Consider the following 19,967-nt stretch of genomic DNA (forward strand, 5'->3'; position numbering starts at 1 on the left):
AACCAAGGCTGGAACATTTCAGATCTCCATATTAGAAGTGAATTTAACATGAGCCTGGGGTTGTTTGGGTTTGTATGGAGTGACAGGAAAGGAGCGTTCCAGGAGAGAAAAATCACGAGAAAAAGGAGTCAGATCGGTAATGAGCGCACTATGCCAGGAATCCTGGGAATAGATGGGATGGGGTAGGGTAGGGTGGGGTCAGATACGGGGCTGCTGTTGACCTGGGCATGAGTAGCAGGAAGAACACGGTAAATGAGGGAATTGTTCATTTTCCTGTTGCACACATTTGTTTCCTTGGGGGTACCTCAGGGCACCATAGTTCTCTAGTTTTCTTTGGAGTGTGGGGTGCTCTGCACTATGTTCCGGTGTGGAGGTTGGGACTCACAGGACTGGAGGGGGGTCTCAGGTGGGTGTGGGGGCTGGTCCTGATCACCCTCTCTGTGGGAGCATGTTGCACCTGAGGTGATAACTTCAGCCAGCACAGTGCTCCCCAGTTGCTTTGTTAAGTGTCTGTACTGCTGGGGTCCAAGCCCTCCCACCGTTCCGTGCTCTGAGAGTTGCAGATCTGGCCAGTCAGGCTCATCTTCCAGGCCCCCTGCAGAAGCTCCTGTCAAATCCACAACTTGCCTCCAGCCAGCAGGAATGACGCAGCCCTTAGCCTGCCCACCACCCTCAGGTTGAAAGTTGCCCCTTGATGACGGACTTCGACTTCAACGCTGCCATGATTACTCTTTCATTTTTTAAATGTTATTTGTGTTGTTAACATAGTATTACATATACATAGCTGCAGATCCTGCACAGAAAGATTGCTTTCTTACTTATCCTGCCCAGCTCTTGCCTGTTACCCCAGCAGTAAGTGCTGCAGACTCTTTTTCTTGTTTCTTCTAGTGTTTACCTCTGTATTTTAAAATAGTGTCTACCTTGCTGTTTGGTCATCTGCTCAAGATCTCTTTTGACTTCTTGTTGTTGGATAGGATTTAACTCTCACTCACCTCCTCATGTTCCTTGCTTCCCTTGTCCTCCTCGTACAGTCATATCAGATTTTCTGGTGCCGCCATCAGTCAGTGTTTACTTTGGATGATGCACATATGTGAATATTGTTCAGTGCAGAGCTCTGTGGTATACATTTTCTTGTATAGTTTTTGTTTTTTCCCAGTAAACATTTGCCTTGTTTTTTCAGCTGCCATGTTTTTTTCCTGTTACCTAAGCCCCCATTCTTTCTGTGTGGCTATTAGATCTGTCAACCACCTACTAATACTATTTTCCAAGTATTTTGACTGTGTAAGGTCATCTGTCAGTTCTCTTTTTTTCCTAGGGTTTCTCCTCCCCCTGCCCCAGCGTGGACAAGGTGCCACACAGTCATCGTCCTGGTCACTGGTTTCAGTTTAATTTACGTTGCCTTGGTAGGATGCAGGGGCCAGCAAGCAGCCTTCTGGTGCACTTTACCTTGTGCCTCATATTGACCTCTGGTCTTGACCCCCAGATCTCCGGGGAAGATTCTCTGAGAACATGACGAAAGCTCTGAACACTCTTCCCAAAACACAAAATTGGACATGTAATTTTGTGAATGTCTGTAGACATGTATGTAACTTACATATAATACTTAGGGGGTGTGTGTGTAAAGCTGACAACTGTAGAGTTCCATGTAAGCTTTTAATGCCTAAGCTCTACTATTATGGTTGAAGTCCAACTCTAACCATAGTACCCAAACATCTCCTGTTTTTACCAATAAATAGTTCTTCTCTCTCGACCATTTTATCATCTCTTAGTATTTGATGGAATGAATTCGTTTCCCAAATTTTAATGACTTGTGGATTTATGGAATCCTTCTGTGAAATCACTTCCGTGTTACATTTTTTGACCTTTGGTGTTAATTTATTTCTCCCTCCAACTGTTTCATGTATTGATGTATTTGTTGTGTTGAACTGCAATGACCAGGGAGCTGCTTTCCCACAAGCACAGTGTCACTTAGCAAGGTAACTCCCAACGAAAGAGACACTACGGACACACAGACTCTAATCTTCCTAGTGAACAGCTGCCTTCTGGCGTCACTGGCAAGAGGGATTTTCCCCTCTGCATGGAAGAAAGTGACACTATCACACAGTCACCCTGTGGTTGAGCTCCTGTTAAGACAAACTCCAAGGGACTGTACTTGGATTAGAATTTCATTAGATTGAATATTGCTTGAAGTAAAGTCCTCTGTGGTTGAGATTTGGAACGTCTCTGTGTTTGTCTGCTCATCGAGCAGCTGCCGTTTTCCAGGCAGTGCCTTTAGTTTGAAGTAGGACATGACCTATATTCTTAGTCCTCAGAGATTATTTTTGTAGTCACTCATTGTGAATGACTAAATTTTTAAAAATGAAAGACTGAGTTTAACTAAAAGCCAACTTCTAAAAATGTCAAAGTAATTGGATTTCAACCAGTTTTGTTATGTGGCATCTTAACTGGCATGTCCCATCTTAATCTACAGTTGTTTTTTCAGATTTCTAAGTACTTTATTGATCTTTAGAAGAAAAGGACAACAGGAGGTGTTTTTAGTCAGCGTTGTCAGACTGTAATAGAAACAGTATGACAGTCCCCATGTCACCAACCCTTCCTTGAAATTGTCAATGATATTAACGTCATTTCGATTAAAAAAAATGACGCTATCCCTTCCGAATGTAAAACTGATTCCATTTGGATGACTTTCAGTGAAAAGAGCATGAGGTACTGTGTGAAGACCATCTTCAGTGTGGTTGTGGGGATGTGAGGATAGGTGAGACTGTCACGAGCCCCGCTGAAAGGGCAAACTTGTCACCAGGCCTCTTGACTTTGGATGAAGGGTCCAAGGCAATAGGAATATTTGAGACAAAAGGCCAATATTGGGATGTGAAGATAACTGTTGTAAAATGAAACTGTAAAACAAGTTTGAAGGGGCACCCGGGTGGCTCAGTCGGTCGAATGTCAGATTCCTGATTTCGGCTCAGGTCATGATCTCACGGTTCATGAGTTCGAGCCCTGCATCAGGTTCTGCGCACTGACCGCCTGCAGAGCCTGCTTGGGATTCTCCCTCTCTCTCTGCCCCTCCCCCCGCTCGCATTCTCTATGTCCCTTTCAAAATAAATAAATAAACTTAAAAATATAATAAAAATACAAGTTTGAAGACAAATCACAAGAAATAGTGACAAACTGCCAAACTTAATGTGAAAGTAGGTATATTTTGACAAACAAAATTACAAAGTTACAGTACTTTTTTCTTTTTTTAAAAAAATTTCAGGGGCCCCCTGGTGGCTCAACTGGTTAAGTGGCAACTTTGACTCAGGTCATGATCTCGTAGCTTGTGGGTTCAAGCCCCGCATTGGGCTCAGTGCTGACAGCTCAGAACCTGGAGCCTGCTTCACATTCTGTGTCTCCCTCTCTCTCCTGCTGTCTCTGTCTCTCTCTCTCTCTCTCTCAAAATAAACATTAAAAAAATTTTTTTTAATTTCATGTTTAATCTTTGGTGTACATTTTTGGAGAATCTGAGTGTTGTGTTTTGCTCAGGAAAGAAAATAAATTGGATACAATGGCTTGATTTCAGTCCTTTTTTAGTAGCCCTGCTGTGTTTTAGAATAATTTCTCCAAGGATAATGATAGATAGGAATCAGTTCGTTATTTTTTTTTTTTTAATTTTTTTTTTTCAACGTTTTTTTTATTTATTTTTGGGACAGAGAGAGACAGAGCATGAACGGGGGGAGGGGCAGAGAGAGAGAGGGAGACACAGAATCGGAAACAGGCTCCGGGCTCCGAGCCATCAGCCCAGAGCCTGACGCGGGGCTCGAACTCACAGACTGCGAGATCGTGACCTGGCTGAAGTCGGACGCTTAACCGACTGCGCCACCCAGGCGCCCCATGGAATCAGTTCGTTATTTAATGAGGCCGAGGAGCATCATGCTGAAGCTCAGTCGTGGAAAATGTAAATGTTTTTAGTGTTGATCCCAGCTGTTGCCACCGGTTCTAAGTAGCCACGTCGAATGTGCACACATGCACACACGCACACACACACCTATGTGCAGACACAGGGAGCGGAGCTGTGGCTTTGTTGTAGAGAGTACACTTTTCTCCCACGTCAGGCCGAGACCTTTAGGATCCCTCGTCAAAATGCTCCTGCCAGTTACTGGGTAAAGTGCCTGCTCGTGAAAGACAGGGCTCCAGTCATGCTCTGACCCTTGTCCATCTTTCCCTCCGGTCCCAGAAGGTACTCTACGTTCAGGTTTCCTCCCTTTGCCGGTGCTCTTACCTGTCTACCTGCAGCACCTCCTCTTTGCTCTGGGGCTGATGCCACGTATCCTCCCGAGAGGCCTAAAGGAGTTTTCCGTGTGCGTTAACATCCTGTTCACACCCATGCATTGGTCGTGCCTGATTTTACCTGTTTCACCTCCAGTCCTCTGTTAATGACTCTTTATGAAATTTTCTCTGTTCAAATGACTGGGTGGTTTCCAGTCTCCTAATTGGCCTCTAGCCAGTGTAGATGTCCTCTGCCTAGAATGCCCGGCTGCACTTCTCCCTCTGATGTACGTACCATACAGACTCTCCCAGGGCCAGCCCAGGGGATGCCTCCATCATTTATTCTACAAACATCTGAGTTCCTACTAGCGAATAGGGACTGGGGCCATCTCTGGGGCTAAGTGAGACAGGGCTGCACCTCAAGAGGAGCTCCCAGACCGGAAGAAGAGAAAAATCAGCAATCAGGTGTGTTAAGAGAGGGAAGAGTGTGCCTGTATGTGGTATTGGGGGAATGGGGTGTGACAAAAACTTAAAAAGAAAATTTTAATGTCCCTATGGAAACTAAAGGGATAAATAAATGAAAAGGCAGGAAATTGACTTTTACATTTATTTACTACTTTCAGTTTAAGTGATGTCCATAATTTTGTTTTGTTCTGTTCCATTTGTGAATGAATATTCTTCCTCTTTCCACAAAGCACTTGAGGTGGGTAAGGTTTTCGTTCATCTCATCTCTCAATTCCTAAGGGCACAGACTGTCTTTTATTTTAATTATCTTGTACCCACAATGCCTGTCATTCAGTAGGTGCATAATAAATGTTAGTTGATTGAATCAAGGCTAATTATATTGAGTTGCTATTCCCTGGTTTGTTTTTTACTCCCCAAATCAGTCAGTGTTTTCTTATGTTGACAGCTCATGAACAATTAGAAGTGCTTGATTTTGTACCTGAAATGTGAACAGAAAGGTTGTCCATCAACATGAGTGTTTATTCTTATTTATTTCTCTTCACCCATTGACAGATAATATCGACCTTCTCAGGGGTGCATCAAGCAGTGTTAGGTATTTTATAGACCTCAGGTATCCACCTATTATGGCTGCAGAAATGTAGGTTAAGTAACTTACCACGGCTGTGCCGGTAAACTGTGGCTGATCTCAACCATGAGCGTGGCTCCTGTGGTCAGTTAGGTGCCTGCCCCAATTGTGTGCACACGTGGAACTCACGCAGAAGCCTTTCGTGCTCTGGAGAGCCACAGTCGCCTGCTTCCTAGTCCTAGCGACAGTCCTGTGTCCCTCCAGGCACATGTGAACAGGGTTAGGAGAACCTACAGAAGGGCCAAAAGTCTCTTCCCATTTTCTTCCTTAAGAAAAAGTCTCTCATCGAAGGGTAGCCACTTGCTGGCAAGTTGATCTTTGGTACCGGCTATGGTAAACGTTTAATTGCATGGAAGTTCCTTTAAAGTTAAAGCTCAGGGGAATGTATGTGCACTTTTACACACTAACCCTCGTCTTCTCTGTTTCTTCTCAGGTGCTGTTACCCCCTTACGATGATGCCACTGTGAATGGCGCGTCCAAGGAGCCACCACCCCCTTATGTGTCTGCCTAAACCTGAAAGTGGGGCAGAGCTGAGCGCAGCGGCTTGATTTTCAGACGTCAGAGCAATAGTTCTTTCATTTCACTTCTGGGTTGAGTTCTCTGAGCTTATTTGTTGCTGAAACGCTACAGTTTTAAAATTTAGATGTTCAGTTGAATCCCTCTTTAGTTTTAAAGACACGCTTCAGCTAGAGCACTGTGATAGACTCACTGTAGAATTCTTTGTGTAGGGGTGGGGCGCAGCGGGCTTACCTAGTCTTCCCTGGTTTTCCCTAGACATTGAAACTTCCCAGCAGTGTGGATGAACCTGGAGTCAGAGAAGTCTGTACCTGCTGGGCCCCAGAGTCGGGGGGAATTAGTCATCCTTTTTCTCTGTCTTCCCTCTGTCTCTTTTCAAAGTGTAAAATAAAATCGAAATTAGACGATGCTTTTCTTAAGCCATTCCAGTGTTTGAACAAACCCTTATGGAACAGGAATGTCAACTGTGTAATCATTGCTCTAATTAGATAAATAGGAGTCCATATCTATATAAATAAAACAAGAATTTCCTTAAGATTCTTTTTGACTTAAAGTCAGTGACAGTTTGTATCTGCTGTTCAAGGATTTTGTCCATGGGCTAAATTGACACCCTTCAGCAATCCCAGCCAGTGACGGCAGCCGCTCTCCAATGGCTGTTCTTGCACACCCCGTGTCGGGGGTCGTGGAGTGGCATGTCCCATCTGTGTTACAGAGGTGGAACTGATTTGTTTAGTTTCGCATGGTATCTGGTGCTTCCTTCCTCCTGGCTTCCCATCCCTACCCAGTACCCTTCTCGTTAAGTATTTGCCTAATAGTATGAAACAAAATTTTCTTCTTCTCTCCCTGCAAGGAACATCCTACTGTTTTGAGATTCTGAGTATGCCTTGTCATCTTTGAAACATAAGACGGTCTTCAGAAAAATGAGGAAGGGTGCTTTTCTTGTGGAATGCTCGTATCTCGACTATCTGAAGTTCAAGGGACTTTTATACATTTCATATATTCATAAGTCACAGTTCTCCTGTTTGTTCATTGTTGAGTGTGCTGTAAATGAAGGCTTTGCAATTAAAGTGACATTTGCCCACATCTGAGAAAATAACCTTTTGACTCTGTGGTCATCGTACCTAGGGACCCTTCCCACCCACATGTGGCCATGCCGACACACGTAGTTTGGCCTGAGGAGGCAGCTTTACAGCTTGTTTCACACATATGTATTTTTTAATATTTCGGTGCTGATAAAATCAGAGTATCTTCGGCCAAGAGAAATGGAGCCAAACTGACCCGAGCTTCTAACGTTCCTAAACCCCACCTCTGCCGAGCTCCGCGTGCTCGGCTGTTTTGCGTATGGTTGTTTAGGTCCATGGTGTACTTTTAATAAGCAGTTCAGATTTTACTCCATGCCAAGGGAGATTAAATGAGAGAGGTGGGAGGGGAGATTTTTATCCCTGAGAATCAGCCTCGGTGATTTCTCTTGGTATATCTCGTGAGTGTTCTTTATAAACTCACCCTGAGAAATGCTGTTCCTGGAAGCTTTGTGCCCAGAAGACTCACACTAAGTTAATCATATTAAGAGGTGTTAGGAATGGAAAAAGGCCTCTTGGCAGTTTCACTGACCCTCGAAGGCACGTGGCATGTCACGGTGGTTTGCGTGTTCCTCCCTGTGATTTTCCAGCTCTTTGTCTAATGGTGGTGGTATGAAAATGGCACACATGGGCAGGCAGAGAGAAGTGCTGATTTTGAGAGTCTGTGTAGGAGCCTCAGAGTGGATCTTGTTCAGGTGACCCTCAGTCCACACCATAGAGTATCTCTTCGCTCTGAGCATCCACGATGGGGCTGGCCATGCGGCCTTTGCTGCCTCACAGCATCACCCAGGCTGCGCGAAAGCTGCCTCCATACCTCTGCAGGGTAAGGAATCGTCCTCCCAACTCCGCTGTGGGGAGGTTGTGATGTTTGGACCCCACAGAGGGGCGCCTGGGTGGCTCAGTCAGTTAAGCATTTGACTCATGGGTTTTGGCTCAGGTCATGATCTCACGGTTCGTGAGACTGAACCCTGCGTCGGGCTGTGCACTGACAGCTTGGAGCCTGTTTGGGATTCTCCGTCTCCCTCTCTCTGCCCCTACCCTGCACTCTCTCTCTCTCAAAATAAACTTCGAAAAATAAAAATAAAATGGCTCTAAAGAGCAGATTCCGTGACCCAGCAATTCACTGTGTCTTTATCTTATCACCAATCTAGTTAAATACCTTTCTTAAATGTATTTTAAATCCAACTTTTGGGGTCCCTGGGTGGCTCAGTCGGTTGAGCATCTGACTTTGGCTCAGGTCATGATCTCGTGGTTCATAAGTTTGGGCCCTGCGGCGGGCTAGGATTCTCTCTCTCCCTCTCTCTGCCCCTTGCTTTCTCACTCTCAAAAATAAACATTTAAAAAAATTTAAAAAAGATCCAGCGTTAATATCTGCCCCCTTTCTCCTCTGTTTTGCTGTCTGCAGTCATTACCTCCGTGGTTCCCATGCCTGTACGCCTCTTAGTCACTAAACTGATGAGAGCGCCTCCGTCTTTTTCATCTCGACCACCCTCCCCGGATCTTTATTCCCAGGTCTTGAATGTTCAGCTCAGCACCAGGTGCGCAAATGGACCCACCAAGAGGCAGCCCATGTAGAGAGTTTTGAGTCCGTTTTCTGGGCCAGAGGGAACGGGGCACTTAATACCTTTCAGCTTAGATGTGGTCTGTCAGCCCTACACACTGAGCTTTCATTGAACAAGCAGGTCAGATTTCCAGAATGCCCAGCCATATGGAAGAGTTTTAAGACCCAACAGACTTGCCCACCCCTTCCTGTCCCTTCTTCCAACACAAACATCATACGCAGCATCTCCTCCCCAAATCTGGTGTCCTTGTCCCTGCCCTCCACCCTGTCTTATTGTCTCCTGAGAATGCAAGAAACTTTACCCCTCCCATCCTTTTTGCCCCACCCATTTTTTCTTTTTTAATTACTCGTCTTTCTGGCCCTAAATATTTTTAGTTTGACTGCTCACCCAAACCACACCTCATTTCATTTGTCTTTCCTCTTCACTCTCAGTTTGTTAATCAGCAATACTTCTTAGTAATGATCTCAATAGACCATCTTTATGGACTGTAACCATTAAAGTTGTTGTCCCCGTAGAGGGATGTGTTGTTTTTGAAATATTCATCATTCACGGGGGGAAAAAAATCCTGCTGTGCAAACTGAGCTTTTGTGATAAAGGAAAACTAATGAGACTGTGAAAACATTTCCCTTTAAAAAAAAAAAAAAAAACTGTGAGTTTTTGCAGCCTGTCTGGAAACGGACTTAAATATCATTAAATAATATGGCTGCTGGTCATGTAGACAGTCTCTAATGTTCTGGAGGGGAGAGAGCAGTGTCTTTGCCAAGGTATCAGAAAAAGAGTCATGCAGAAACACTGCCAGCATAAAGTACAAGCTAGGCCACTGTAGCACTCCCCACCTTCACATCTAACATGCACCAAACAGTGTGCCTGTAGCTGTGTAAAATGGGTTTTTTGGCAGCTCAGACACATGTACTAAAAGGGAAGGAAAAAGGAGGCATTGCAAGGATGTCTCCACACCCATGGAATTCACTTAAAAGTGTCTCTGCTCACTGGCCAAGTTTTCTGCCAAATGACTCTGGACTATGGAAGCCAGCCAGATCTGTGACCTGCCCAGAAGCCCACGCATGCCTTTTGCTGACTGGAGTACCCAGACATCAGAAGAGAGAAGCTGCCGTTGGCCAACCCAGAAAAAATTACATCAAGGCAAGAGTCTTAGCACTATCCACCCATCAATGTGATCCCAATTAGCAGGAACAGCTGCTGCTTCAGGATGAGGAGCTGGGCTCAAAACAGCGTAATGGACTCCAGTTTGGTTTGTTTTATCCTGTCTAAAACTTACACACGCTTTTTAAAAAGTCATTTACGGTACACACACGGTTTTTGTGTATTAAGTAAGCTTATTATGGGAACCCCTTTAACTCAGCAAATGCAAGCGTAGCATCTATTCCTTGCTGTGTGCCGGGACGTCCAAGGGCATTGCTGCAACGGAGCAAAGAGAGCTTGGAAGAGAACTGTGTGAGCCCGGGGGATTGGGCGTGATTAGCCAGCATTGAAGGTTTGAGCCACATTTCTCTCAGGAAAGGTTCAGATTGAATGGGTCTTCATCTTGTCTGCTACTCACTGCTCCCACCTCCGATGCTGTGACGTCTCAACTCCCACTCCGCCTGCTCGGACCTGGAGAAGTCCTAAGTTCCCAGATTCTGGGATCCTAGATTTGGGACATCCAGCCTAAAGAGCTGCTTCCCTCTGTGGTGTCCACCTGAAGAAGACAAGGGAACAATGGCTCTGCCCTCTGGGCCACCAGCAACAGTACAAAGGACCCTGTGTCCTGTGTGGCGGAGATGCCCCTCTGACCCGGTGTGGTGGCCTTTGTGTGATGTCACTTTTCACCCGATACTCATTTTGGCTAAAGGAATGTGTTTGTAATGATGCTTTGTCATTAATATACTTTCACAGGATGTTCCTTTAGTTCTTTTTAACTTCAGGCTTTTTAATATTACGTAGATCTGGGGCGCCTGGGTGGCTCAGTCGGTTGAGTGTCCGACTTCAGCTCAGGTCACGATCTCACGGTCCATGAGTTCGAGCCCCGCGTCGGGCTCTGGGCTGATGGCCCAGAGCCTGGAGCCTGCTTCCGATTCTGTGTCTCCCTCTCTCTGCTCCTCCCCCGTTCATGCTCTGTCTCTCTCTGTCTCAAAAATAAATAAACGTTAAAAAAAAAAATTACGTAGATCTTCTGGGGGCGCCTGGGTGGCTCAGTGGGTTAAAAGTGATCGGCTCTTGATATCGGCTCAGGTCATGACCTCGCTGTCATGAGATTGAGCCCCATGTCAGGCTCCGAGCGCTGAGTGCACAGCCTGCTTGGGATTCTCTCTCTCCCTCTCTTTCTGCCCCTCCCCTGCTAACATACACACACTCATGGTCTCTCAAAGTAAGTAAACATTTTAAAAAATGACACTTTTCTACATAGAGCTCCCTTCCATAGCAGCTCTAACCCTGCTTTTATCAATGCTCAGTCTTCTCTATCTTGATGACTTATTTCATATTCACTGTGCCCCAAGTGGAAAACTGGCCTCCATTTCCTCAGATCTGTGCCTGTTGACTCGTGTGTCAGCTAGTGGCCTCCCCATCCCAGTCTTCCTTCCCTCCTTGAGATGTAGGTCCTCTGCTTTGTCCCTCTTTGTTTCCTCATATCCGATCAGTCTCCAGCCCTGTGGCTTCTATCTTTTGATCAGGTGGAATGACATTTACCATTTACTGAGCCCTTCCTATGTGCCAGCCAGTCTGCTAAGCACTTTACGTATCCTAACTCTTCATCTCTTTTGTACGGATGTGGAAATGAGACTTTTCTTTTAAAGGAAAAGGACTGGGGCACTGGGTGGCTCAGTCGGTTAAGCATCCGACTTCGGCTCAGGTCATGATCTCACAGTTCGTGGGTTCGAGCTCCATGTCGGGCTCTGCTGACAGCTCGGAGCCTGGAGCCTGCTTCGGATTCTGTGTCTTCCTTTTTTTTATTTCTGCCCCTCCCCCTGCTCATGCTCTGTTTTTCTCTGTCTCTCAAAAATAAATGTTAAAAAATAAAGGAAAACTGATCCCAGGTTAGTGTTAGCGGCAGAGACAGGATTTAAGTGCCAGTTGAGTCCATGTATGTGGGTGCTGTGTACCTTTGAGACCTCTAGAAGCTCAGAATTCTGTAATACCTTTCACTTACAACGGTTGATTTCCACAAACTGAAATGAATACGTCCCAAGAAGGAAAGCACATCATGCAAAGCCATGTGAACGCTGTAAACTTGGGTGGATCTTTTAACCTTGAGGTTTGCATTACACAAGGAAAGTTGTCAATTTCCTATTTAGTTAGGCTGGAAGATGTTCTGCAAATATCAGCTTTTAATTCTTACTTTAAAGAATGTATTCAGGCAGGAAGAAAGATCAAATGCGGTGGGCCTTTCAGAGTGGATAATTGTCTTAAGTGAGCAATTGCTTTTGAGGAAATTAGGCACCATTTTAAACTGCACGGATTTATCCTTGTTGAGGAAAATATGCATATTAAGATTTCAGGCATCGTAACTCAGACTAGTATGTAAGTAAAACAGTGGTGTAATTGGTTTGTACTATCTTGGAGGAATAGTTGGAGGCCTTGAGACTCACCTTCCTTCCCTGCCCCTGCCCCAGGAAGCTTGTGTCCATGTGTCTATTTTCATGCCTATCGAAGGAGACAGAAGAGAGCAGTCCTTTCCCTTGGGGGGCTGTAGGCTTTCTTCTGCCCTGTGAAGTTAATGCACTCTATCACCTGCATCCCTGAGAGCCTCCTTCCTTAGACATCTCTATAGTGAATCCAGGTATGATTTGGGCACTGGGGAACATTGTAAACTTGTGGGTTTTTAAAAAAGTAACGTAAGTAATGTAAGGGAAAAAAAGAAGCCAATAATTCAGTAATTTGGATTCAATAATTTGGATCTCACCTTGAAAATCACTTTCTTGTGGAAGCCTTTATGACCCACTGGTCTGGAAGGTATTATTCCGTAGCATATCCAGTGACCCAGTCAAGGCACATCTTACACTCCATGGTTCCTGGCGCTTTTCTTGTCTGTAATCCTCCAGTATATAAGAAGCTCATAGAGAGTTTGTGTCTGTCCTCCTTAGTGTTCTGTCTTCACTGCCTGGCACTTGTCTGGCAGATAGAAGGAACAAGTAGCTGTTAGAACAAGAATAAGATAAGCATACCTGAGAGGTGAAAACCACCTGTAATCCCACCCATGGCTGTTGTGGCAAATTCTGAAGAACAACTCAGTGGGGCTGAAGCATCACACAGATCAATTCTCACAGAGGAGCCCATTGGGAAAAAATCATTCCTATCGACTGTGCAAGGAGAGAGACAGTCACTCCTCCAGAAAACCCTACCAACATGCCAGCTGCTGTAATGTGTAATTTTGGGGGGTGGGCATCCTGACTTCTAGAAAAAAAGTTGTAAAGGTGATAGGTAAAAAACAGCAACACGGTAATAAAAGGATTGATTTCTGAAGAAAGATTAAAGAGCAGCTAAGATGAGAGGCTAGCTAATCCTCTGCTTCAATTTGAAATCCAAAGAAAAATGGCATTCTTAGCTCGTACTATTCTTGTGATCAAGTTCCTTTTATGTGAGCTTAATTCACTAGGGCTGTGAATGAAAAGTGAAATTACTATGTCTCCCCCTCGGAACTTTCTTGTCCCTTCCCAGTAGATCAGTGTACTGTTAAAGCACTCAATGACCAAATCTGAGGCCCCACAGAATTTTGACACCTTGGGTATAGGGGGCAGAATTCTGAACAGCCACCGTGACCCCAAAGGGCAGTTGTGCTCGCCCACTTCTGGGGCACTTTAGATTGAAAAAGGCCCCCGGAAAGACCGTGTGATGAAGCATGTTTGCCTTTCATCCTTTACAAGAATATCACAAGACTCTTGACAGTAAAGCCGTGTGAATTTCCCTGTGGCAGGGACCACAGACACTAGTACAGAAGTACCACAAGCAGGAGTCCTACAGTGTAGAACAATAACCAGAGAATAATCAGAAAAGGTATGGGAACGCACAGGCAAGGACGGTGAAGAGGGGCAAGAAGCCGTTCCTGCCTACGTGTGTGAGAGACCTGGTTCCAGGAAAAAGCGTTCAAAACAGAGTGCAGAGGAGGAAACGGAGCAGTCTGGTTCACAAAGAGACCAACATGTTTGCATGAGGACTCAGAATTTAAATGTACCCTCTGGGTGGCTCAGTCGGTTGAGCACCTGACTCAGGGTTTCGGCTGAGGTCATGATCTCGCGGTTTGTGGGTTCAAGCCCCGCTGTTAGCAGGGCCTGCTTGGGATTCTCTCTCTCTTGCTCTCTCTCTGCCCTTCCCCAGCTCATTCTCCCTCTCTCTTAAAAACGAAAACACAAAAACTCTTTAAAATGTGCCCTCTTCCCATAAACCAAAACTTTATTAATATGTAATTCACATGCCATACAATTCACCAATCTAACGTCTGCAACCTGGGGTGCCTGGGTATCTCGGTTGTGCTTCTGACTTCAGCTCAGGTCATGATCTCATGGTTTGGGGTTCGAGCCCTCTGTTGGGCTCACTGCTGTCAGCCTATCAGCACACAGCCCACTTGGGATCCTCTGGCCCCCTCTCTCTGCCCCTCCCCTGCTTATAAATAAAAAAAAACATTAAAAAATGTTTTAAATAAAGTCTGCAATATAATGGTGGTTAATATTATTCAGAGGTGTGCAACCTTCTCCACAATCAATTTTAGAACACTTTCATTGCCCCGAAAAGAAACTCCACCCCCAGAAAAGGTCACTCTCTGTCTCCATCCCCAACCTCCCCAGCTCAAGGCGACCACTAACTATGAACATTCATGTGTAAGATTTTGTGTGGCAGAAGTTCAGTGATTGTATTCTGCTGCTGTATGACTTCGGTTTGGTACTTTCTTATACTTTCTCTTTGCTGAAGTTCTCACTGTGTTCATCCAGCCTTCTCCCAAGCTTGGTGAGCATGTTTATGACCATTACTTTGAACTCTTTGAATCAGGTAAATTACTTATTTCTGTTTCGTTAAGGTTTCTTCCTGAAGTTGTATCTTGTTCTTTCGTTTGGAACACATTCCTGTTTCCTCATTGTGCTTGACTCTTGTGTTTGTTTTTGTGTATTAGATGAACCGGCCACCTCTCTATCTTGAAGGAGTGGTCTTGTGTAGATGAAACTTATTGTTGAAACTTGCCCTAGCTTTTGGTTGTCTCTTGAACCTTTGTGATTGTCTAAGCAGCCTGATTTGTTCTTGATGGGTCCCAGTTGGTGAGCAAATGCCAAGACCTGTGTGTTCCCCAGGGAGGGACCTCCGTCAGCACCTAGTTTCAGATTGATTGGGAGCTGGTCCCTCAGGCAGCAGCTTTTAAGGTATGCAAATGTATACAGACTTACAAGACCACAACTGTAAATCCTACTGGCCTCCAGACCAGGTGATCTGGAGGTGCCCTCTTGGTGACATTGCAAAAACTGGGGTTCCAGACAAGTGTATAAGCTGTTTGCTGGATGGTACTACCAAGCCGTAGTGAGGCCAAGGGAGAGTGCATATATGGCATCCCCCAAGCCCACATTGCTTGAGAGCACTTCCATAGCCTCTGGATGCGTAGTAAACCTGAAGCCTGTCCCTTGGAGCAGTTCCAGGACAAGTAAATAGGCCTTTTTCACAGGAAGAATGGGGTGTGTTTCAGTCTGCTGTCTGTGCAGTGCCCTGGGAGCGGTCGCCTGCCAGGAACCATCTCTCCCATTGTTTCATGGCAGGGCCATGGGAACGGGGTGGGTGCAGGGGCGGGTGCTGGCCCACAGGTTTTGGTACAACCGCTGGCCAGTCTTTTTTATTGCAGTCATTCTAGTGGGTGCAAAGTGATGTCTTGTGGCTTTGATTTGCATTTCTCTAATGGCAAACTATGTTGAGCATCTCCTCACTTGCATATTGACCATTTGAATATCTTCTTTGCAGAAATGTTTATTCAGAAACTTTGATCATTTATTAACTAGGCTGCATTTTTATTATTGTAAGAATTCTTTACCTATTCTAGATACAAATCTCTTATCAGTCGATGATTTGTGAAAGGTTTTCTCCATTCAGTGGGTTGTCTTTTCTTGATGGTGTCCGTTGAAGCACAAAAGCTTTTGATTTCTATGAATTCCAATTTATCTATGTTTCCTGTGTCATTTGTGCTTTTGGAGTCCTGTAGTCAGTGATTACAACTCACTGAAAGTTCAGATGATGTTAGCAGTTTTTAGTAATAAAATCTTTTTAAGTTAAGGCATGTACATTTTTTAGACATAGTGCTTTGCACACCTAATAGACTCTGGTATAGTGTGAACGTAATTTTTTACATGCACTGGGAAACCAAAACATTCACTTGACTCACTTTATTGTGATACTTGCTTTATTGGGGTGATCTGGAATCAAACCCACATATTTCTGAGGTATGCCTGTCATTGATTTTCAGAAATGGTTCTGACCTACTGTTCTGCCCCCAAGCGTAGGCTGGAGCTGAAGGTGAAACAGTGCTGGTCAGCGCTGTCTCATTCGGCCTGGCCAGGGACGCTGAGCGGTCTTAGACATTTTGCTCTAACTAAAATTAAAGACATTTTCAACTCTTTAAAACTTTGGTTATTGCATCCTCTTCTGAACTTCTTTTTGTTCACATGTAGTACAACATGCAGCCAGTAATGTTCTGGAGCTTTCTGTGCTTGGGAATTGCTTTGTCAGTTCTCGTTTTAAATGCATCGAGACATTTGCCGTTGCTTCTTTTCAGAGACTGCTCTCCCAACAAAATTGTTCTCTGTACTGCATTGCCTCTTATTTTTCTCCATCATATGATTTATTGTGGCTCTCAGCAGCGTGTCTGTTGCCTTATTCTTTACACTGGGCTGTCTGTAGTGTTTCCCCTCCTGTTGAACCCCAGTTCTAACCGTGCCCCAGTTATTTTCTTCAGCAAGAGAGAACATGGAAAAGTCCCGATTTCTGATATTTTTGTTGTATTTGTCACTCTTGAGTCGCCATTTTTGAGCCCTGCCAGCATCCTGGAGGGTTTTGTAGGATAGATACACACAGCCATTGCTCAAGTATCTTGTAATCTGATCCAACACCGGGCGGCCAGTGTAGACATAGACTTATTAATGGCATTGACAGAAGGTAGGTAGTTGAGTGTCACAGGGATGAGGCTGTTGGCTTCTAACAGCAGACCACTTTGTGCCAATTCCTGGGTTTAGGGATGAAAGAGGCAGCAGTCTGTGTTGCTGAGTGATGCTTTCACGCCTAGGGGTCCATCCTCCACTCAAAAGGGGAGACTAGTCTCCAGTGTTTTAGCCTTGCCAATATCCAAGAAAACAAGTCAGATTTTAACTCACTCTTGCCTAGCCATTAAAACTCCTCACTCCATGCTATAATCTCATTTTTGAAAGGTAGCCTCATCAACCCGATTTCACAGACATTACAAGGCTCTAAACTCCAGGTTAAGGCCATAGAAGCCCAGTCCCTTCCACTGCATGGCATAGGGCAATATCAGGAAACAAGCAGAATGCCAGGTTCAAGTTCAAGATCACATGAAAACATTTGAGTCCTCTTTGAAATGTGTGTTGTTTTCTTAAATAAAATTTTGACTTGCTATAGTTTTTTTTTTTTTCCTTTTCAGTTTCATCTTATTTTTCCAAGGTGGGATAGTATGTCTTTTTAGAAATCATTTCATCTGGGACAACAGTACCTTCAGCCAGCCTGTCCTCAAGGAAGATCCTCTGGACATGGAACTGGTTGTCCGTGTTGATGGGGCATCCAGAAGGAAGCACTGCCCGGGGCTGGAGTTCAAATCCAGCCCCTGCCTCGCAATGCTCCCCTTTTAACCCCCCATCCCAACCAATTGGCAGCTGGCCCAAAGAGGCAATGTCTCCTCTCCCAGATGAGACATCTTGCCCTTCTCCTTGATGAGAGAATGGGGACCTCCAACAGTTTACATGGGACTCAAACGTCATCAACCACCTTGAGAGACACAGTATAAGTGAGGTAACACTGCAGTTTTACATTTCTCCTCACCCATTCGGTACAAGATTAATTTTAGGCTATGGGTCTGTGAACCAACCTGTCTGCTCTTTGGTTTCTGGTCCCCTTCCATTTAATAGTCCCATTTCAATCTGCCCTCTAGGAAGCAAAACAAAACGAAACAGTAAGTTTTAATGTTTACAAGGAACAAATGAATTCATATGTCAAAAGTCTATATGTGAGGTTAGTCATGATCGTGAGGTCTGGGTCAAACGAAGCCCCTCCCCACCTCAATCCTTACTCCACAATAGACCACATGTGCAGAGAGAACCGATTTGAACCTGATATAGCTTCCAGGTATAAGGAGTTTAAAGTTATCCATTACAACTAACTCTTTAAAAAAATTTTTTTTAACATTTACTCGTTTTTAAGAGACAGAAAGAAACAGAGCATGAGTGGGGGAAGTGCAGAGAGAGGAAGACAGAATTTGAAGCAGGCTCCAGGCTCTGAGCTACCAGTATAGAGCCCAACGCGGGATACGAACCCACAGACCGCCGAAGTCAGACTCTTAACCAACTGAGCCACCCAGGCACCCCGATTCCAACTGGCTCTTGAACTTTCAGATACTATATGCCCTCATTCTGTCCACTTGTACGATTGCCCGTGTGAGAACTGAAAATCTTAACCTCACACTTCTGAATAAGATTCTCTGTACACTAAGCTGGTAGCTACGCCTCTGGCAGAAAAGGCAAATTTGGGCTTTCCCCCAAAGCCTGTATTGTTATCAACTTGCATTCACCTCCAAGGTAACTGGGAAATAAAGGCATTGTTTTTTTCTGACTTGATATTTCAGGATGTTGAGCTCACTTTTGCTTCATTTTTTCTGGCAGACCTGAAGATCATTCCACAAGGTAGAACAACTCATTGGCCTGTTTGACTTGGCCCCAGGAGTGCTTCATACAGAGATTTCCTGTGTGGAAGAATTCTGATAGAACTCCCTGGAGAAAACACCCATTTGAGTTGGCATATACTAGAGTCCCTGGAATCAGTTACTTAGTTACAATCCCTTAAAATTTGGAGGGATTTTGGAATTGCTGTTGTTTTCTTGGTAAATTACTGGATCATACTGGTGTCTTGGAATAAGGCAACACATTTTAAATGCAATTTTCCATAAACTGCAACTCAACTTCCCCAGCTCCTAGGGGATTTTCACTGGCCCAGACTCAGGAAGAATTTTCTTCTGTGGGATCCAAGACTTAAGAGACCAAACATTTCCTGAAGACTCTCCTCTGCTTTCTGACCTCTACCTACCTCCTCCCAAAGACATACAAAGAAACGATTTCTTATCTGTGCAGGCATCCAGGAGTGCCCAGTGGGCCTAAGGTGCAGGGTAGGGGAATAGGGAACACGAACCCAGGATTCTTTCTCTGCATTATGGCACCACGGAGTTGCCTGATAGCTTGAATATGTTAACCCCTTGCTTTATGACTGGAATTTTTACTCCCCACTCCTGGAGCTTTTTGAAGGAATTGATTTTGTACATGGTGTTCATTAATATTCTGGAAACTCACTCTATCATAAAATAGGAGTGATGGTTTAGGAGTAAAGGCAGCCAAGATCACTTAAATTATCAGACTCTGGCACCTCCAAAGGTTTTGAAACTGGTTAGTTCTGCTGCCTCTGCTCCACAGCTTGTTACAACCTGACCTGGGTGTGTTGGGTTAGTGGTTTGGGGATAGAATTTTGGATCCATTATTAGGAGATGGTGCTGGTGGGCACTCCCACTCACCCCTGCTGGTGGGCATGTAGCCTGTGGAGTGGCATACCAGGCCCTTTCCCTGCCACTGACCAATCCAGAACCTCCAAAGTTCTGCAGGGACCTGGAAGGTCATGTTCTCCCACTTCACAAAGTTGCAAACGGCTTCGCCCATTATTGCAAAAGTCTTGTTTGAACTAGACTCTCTCTGCTCCTCCAGGGTAGGATCTTTGTTCCTCTCTGTCCTGGCGTCCTTACTGCCCTCTCCACCCCCCGGCCTGGTCTGGCCCCTGGCCAGTGGACGCTCTGTTAATATGAACTGGCACTGGTGGGGTGTTCCGGGCACTGCCAAGACAGGTCCTGGCACTTGTCACCAATTATCCCAATTCTCACCATCTTTTCTTCATCCCCGTCATCGGTGGACGCCTCTTGGAGATCATGACCCCAAGTTCAGGATACGGTCCCCCTGCCATGCCTGCCTTCCCTCGGGAGATGCTCTCCCCCCAATCCCACCCCGCCAAGCCCCTTCAAAGGGTGTGGTCCAGACCCCTGGAGTCCGAATCCCATCTGGGCTTGCGGAGGCACCGAGCGGAGCCGGGTGGCAGCGATCAGGGCGTCCGGCCAGGGTGCCCAGCGCCGGGGCTGCCTGCAGGGTGGGGCCGCGCTCGCGGCCGCTCCCTGTCCGCGCCTTCCCCATCCCCAAAGACGACACCCCTCCTTCCGCCCGGCCCGCTCCCCACCCTCGCCGCGGCGCCGCC

The 19,967-nt window shown here is 45.4% G+C and overlaps 1 protein-coding gene across 1 annotated transcript in view; it reads left to right on the top strand.

Annotated features, from left to right (window-relative positions):
• LAPTM4B (lysosomal protein transmembrane 4 beta) overlaps positions 1 to 6,947 on the top strand; it is a 78,314-nt gene extending 71,367 nt beyond the window's left edge. The window contains exon 7 of the mRNA XM_042973069.1: positions 5,769 to 6,947. Within this exon, the coding sequence (XP_042829003.1) occupies positions 5,769 to 5,846 (78 nt within the window). The 3' untranslated portion in view covers positions 5,847 to 6,947. The remainder of the gene's footprint in view (positions 1 to 5,768) is intronic.
• The last annotated feature ends 13,020 nt before the right edge of the window (positions 6,948 to 19,967 follow it).

The sequence above is a fragment of the Panthera tigris genome, chromosome F2, assembly GCF_018350195.1.
Source record: "Panthera tigris isolate Pti1 chromosome F2, P.tigris_Pti1_mat1.1, whole genome shotgun sequence".
Classification (NCBI taxonomy): domain Eukaryota; kingdom Metazoa; phylum Chordata; class Mammalia; order Carnivora; family Felidae; genus Panthera; species Panthera tigris.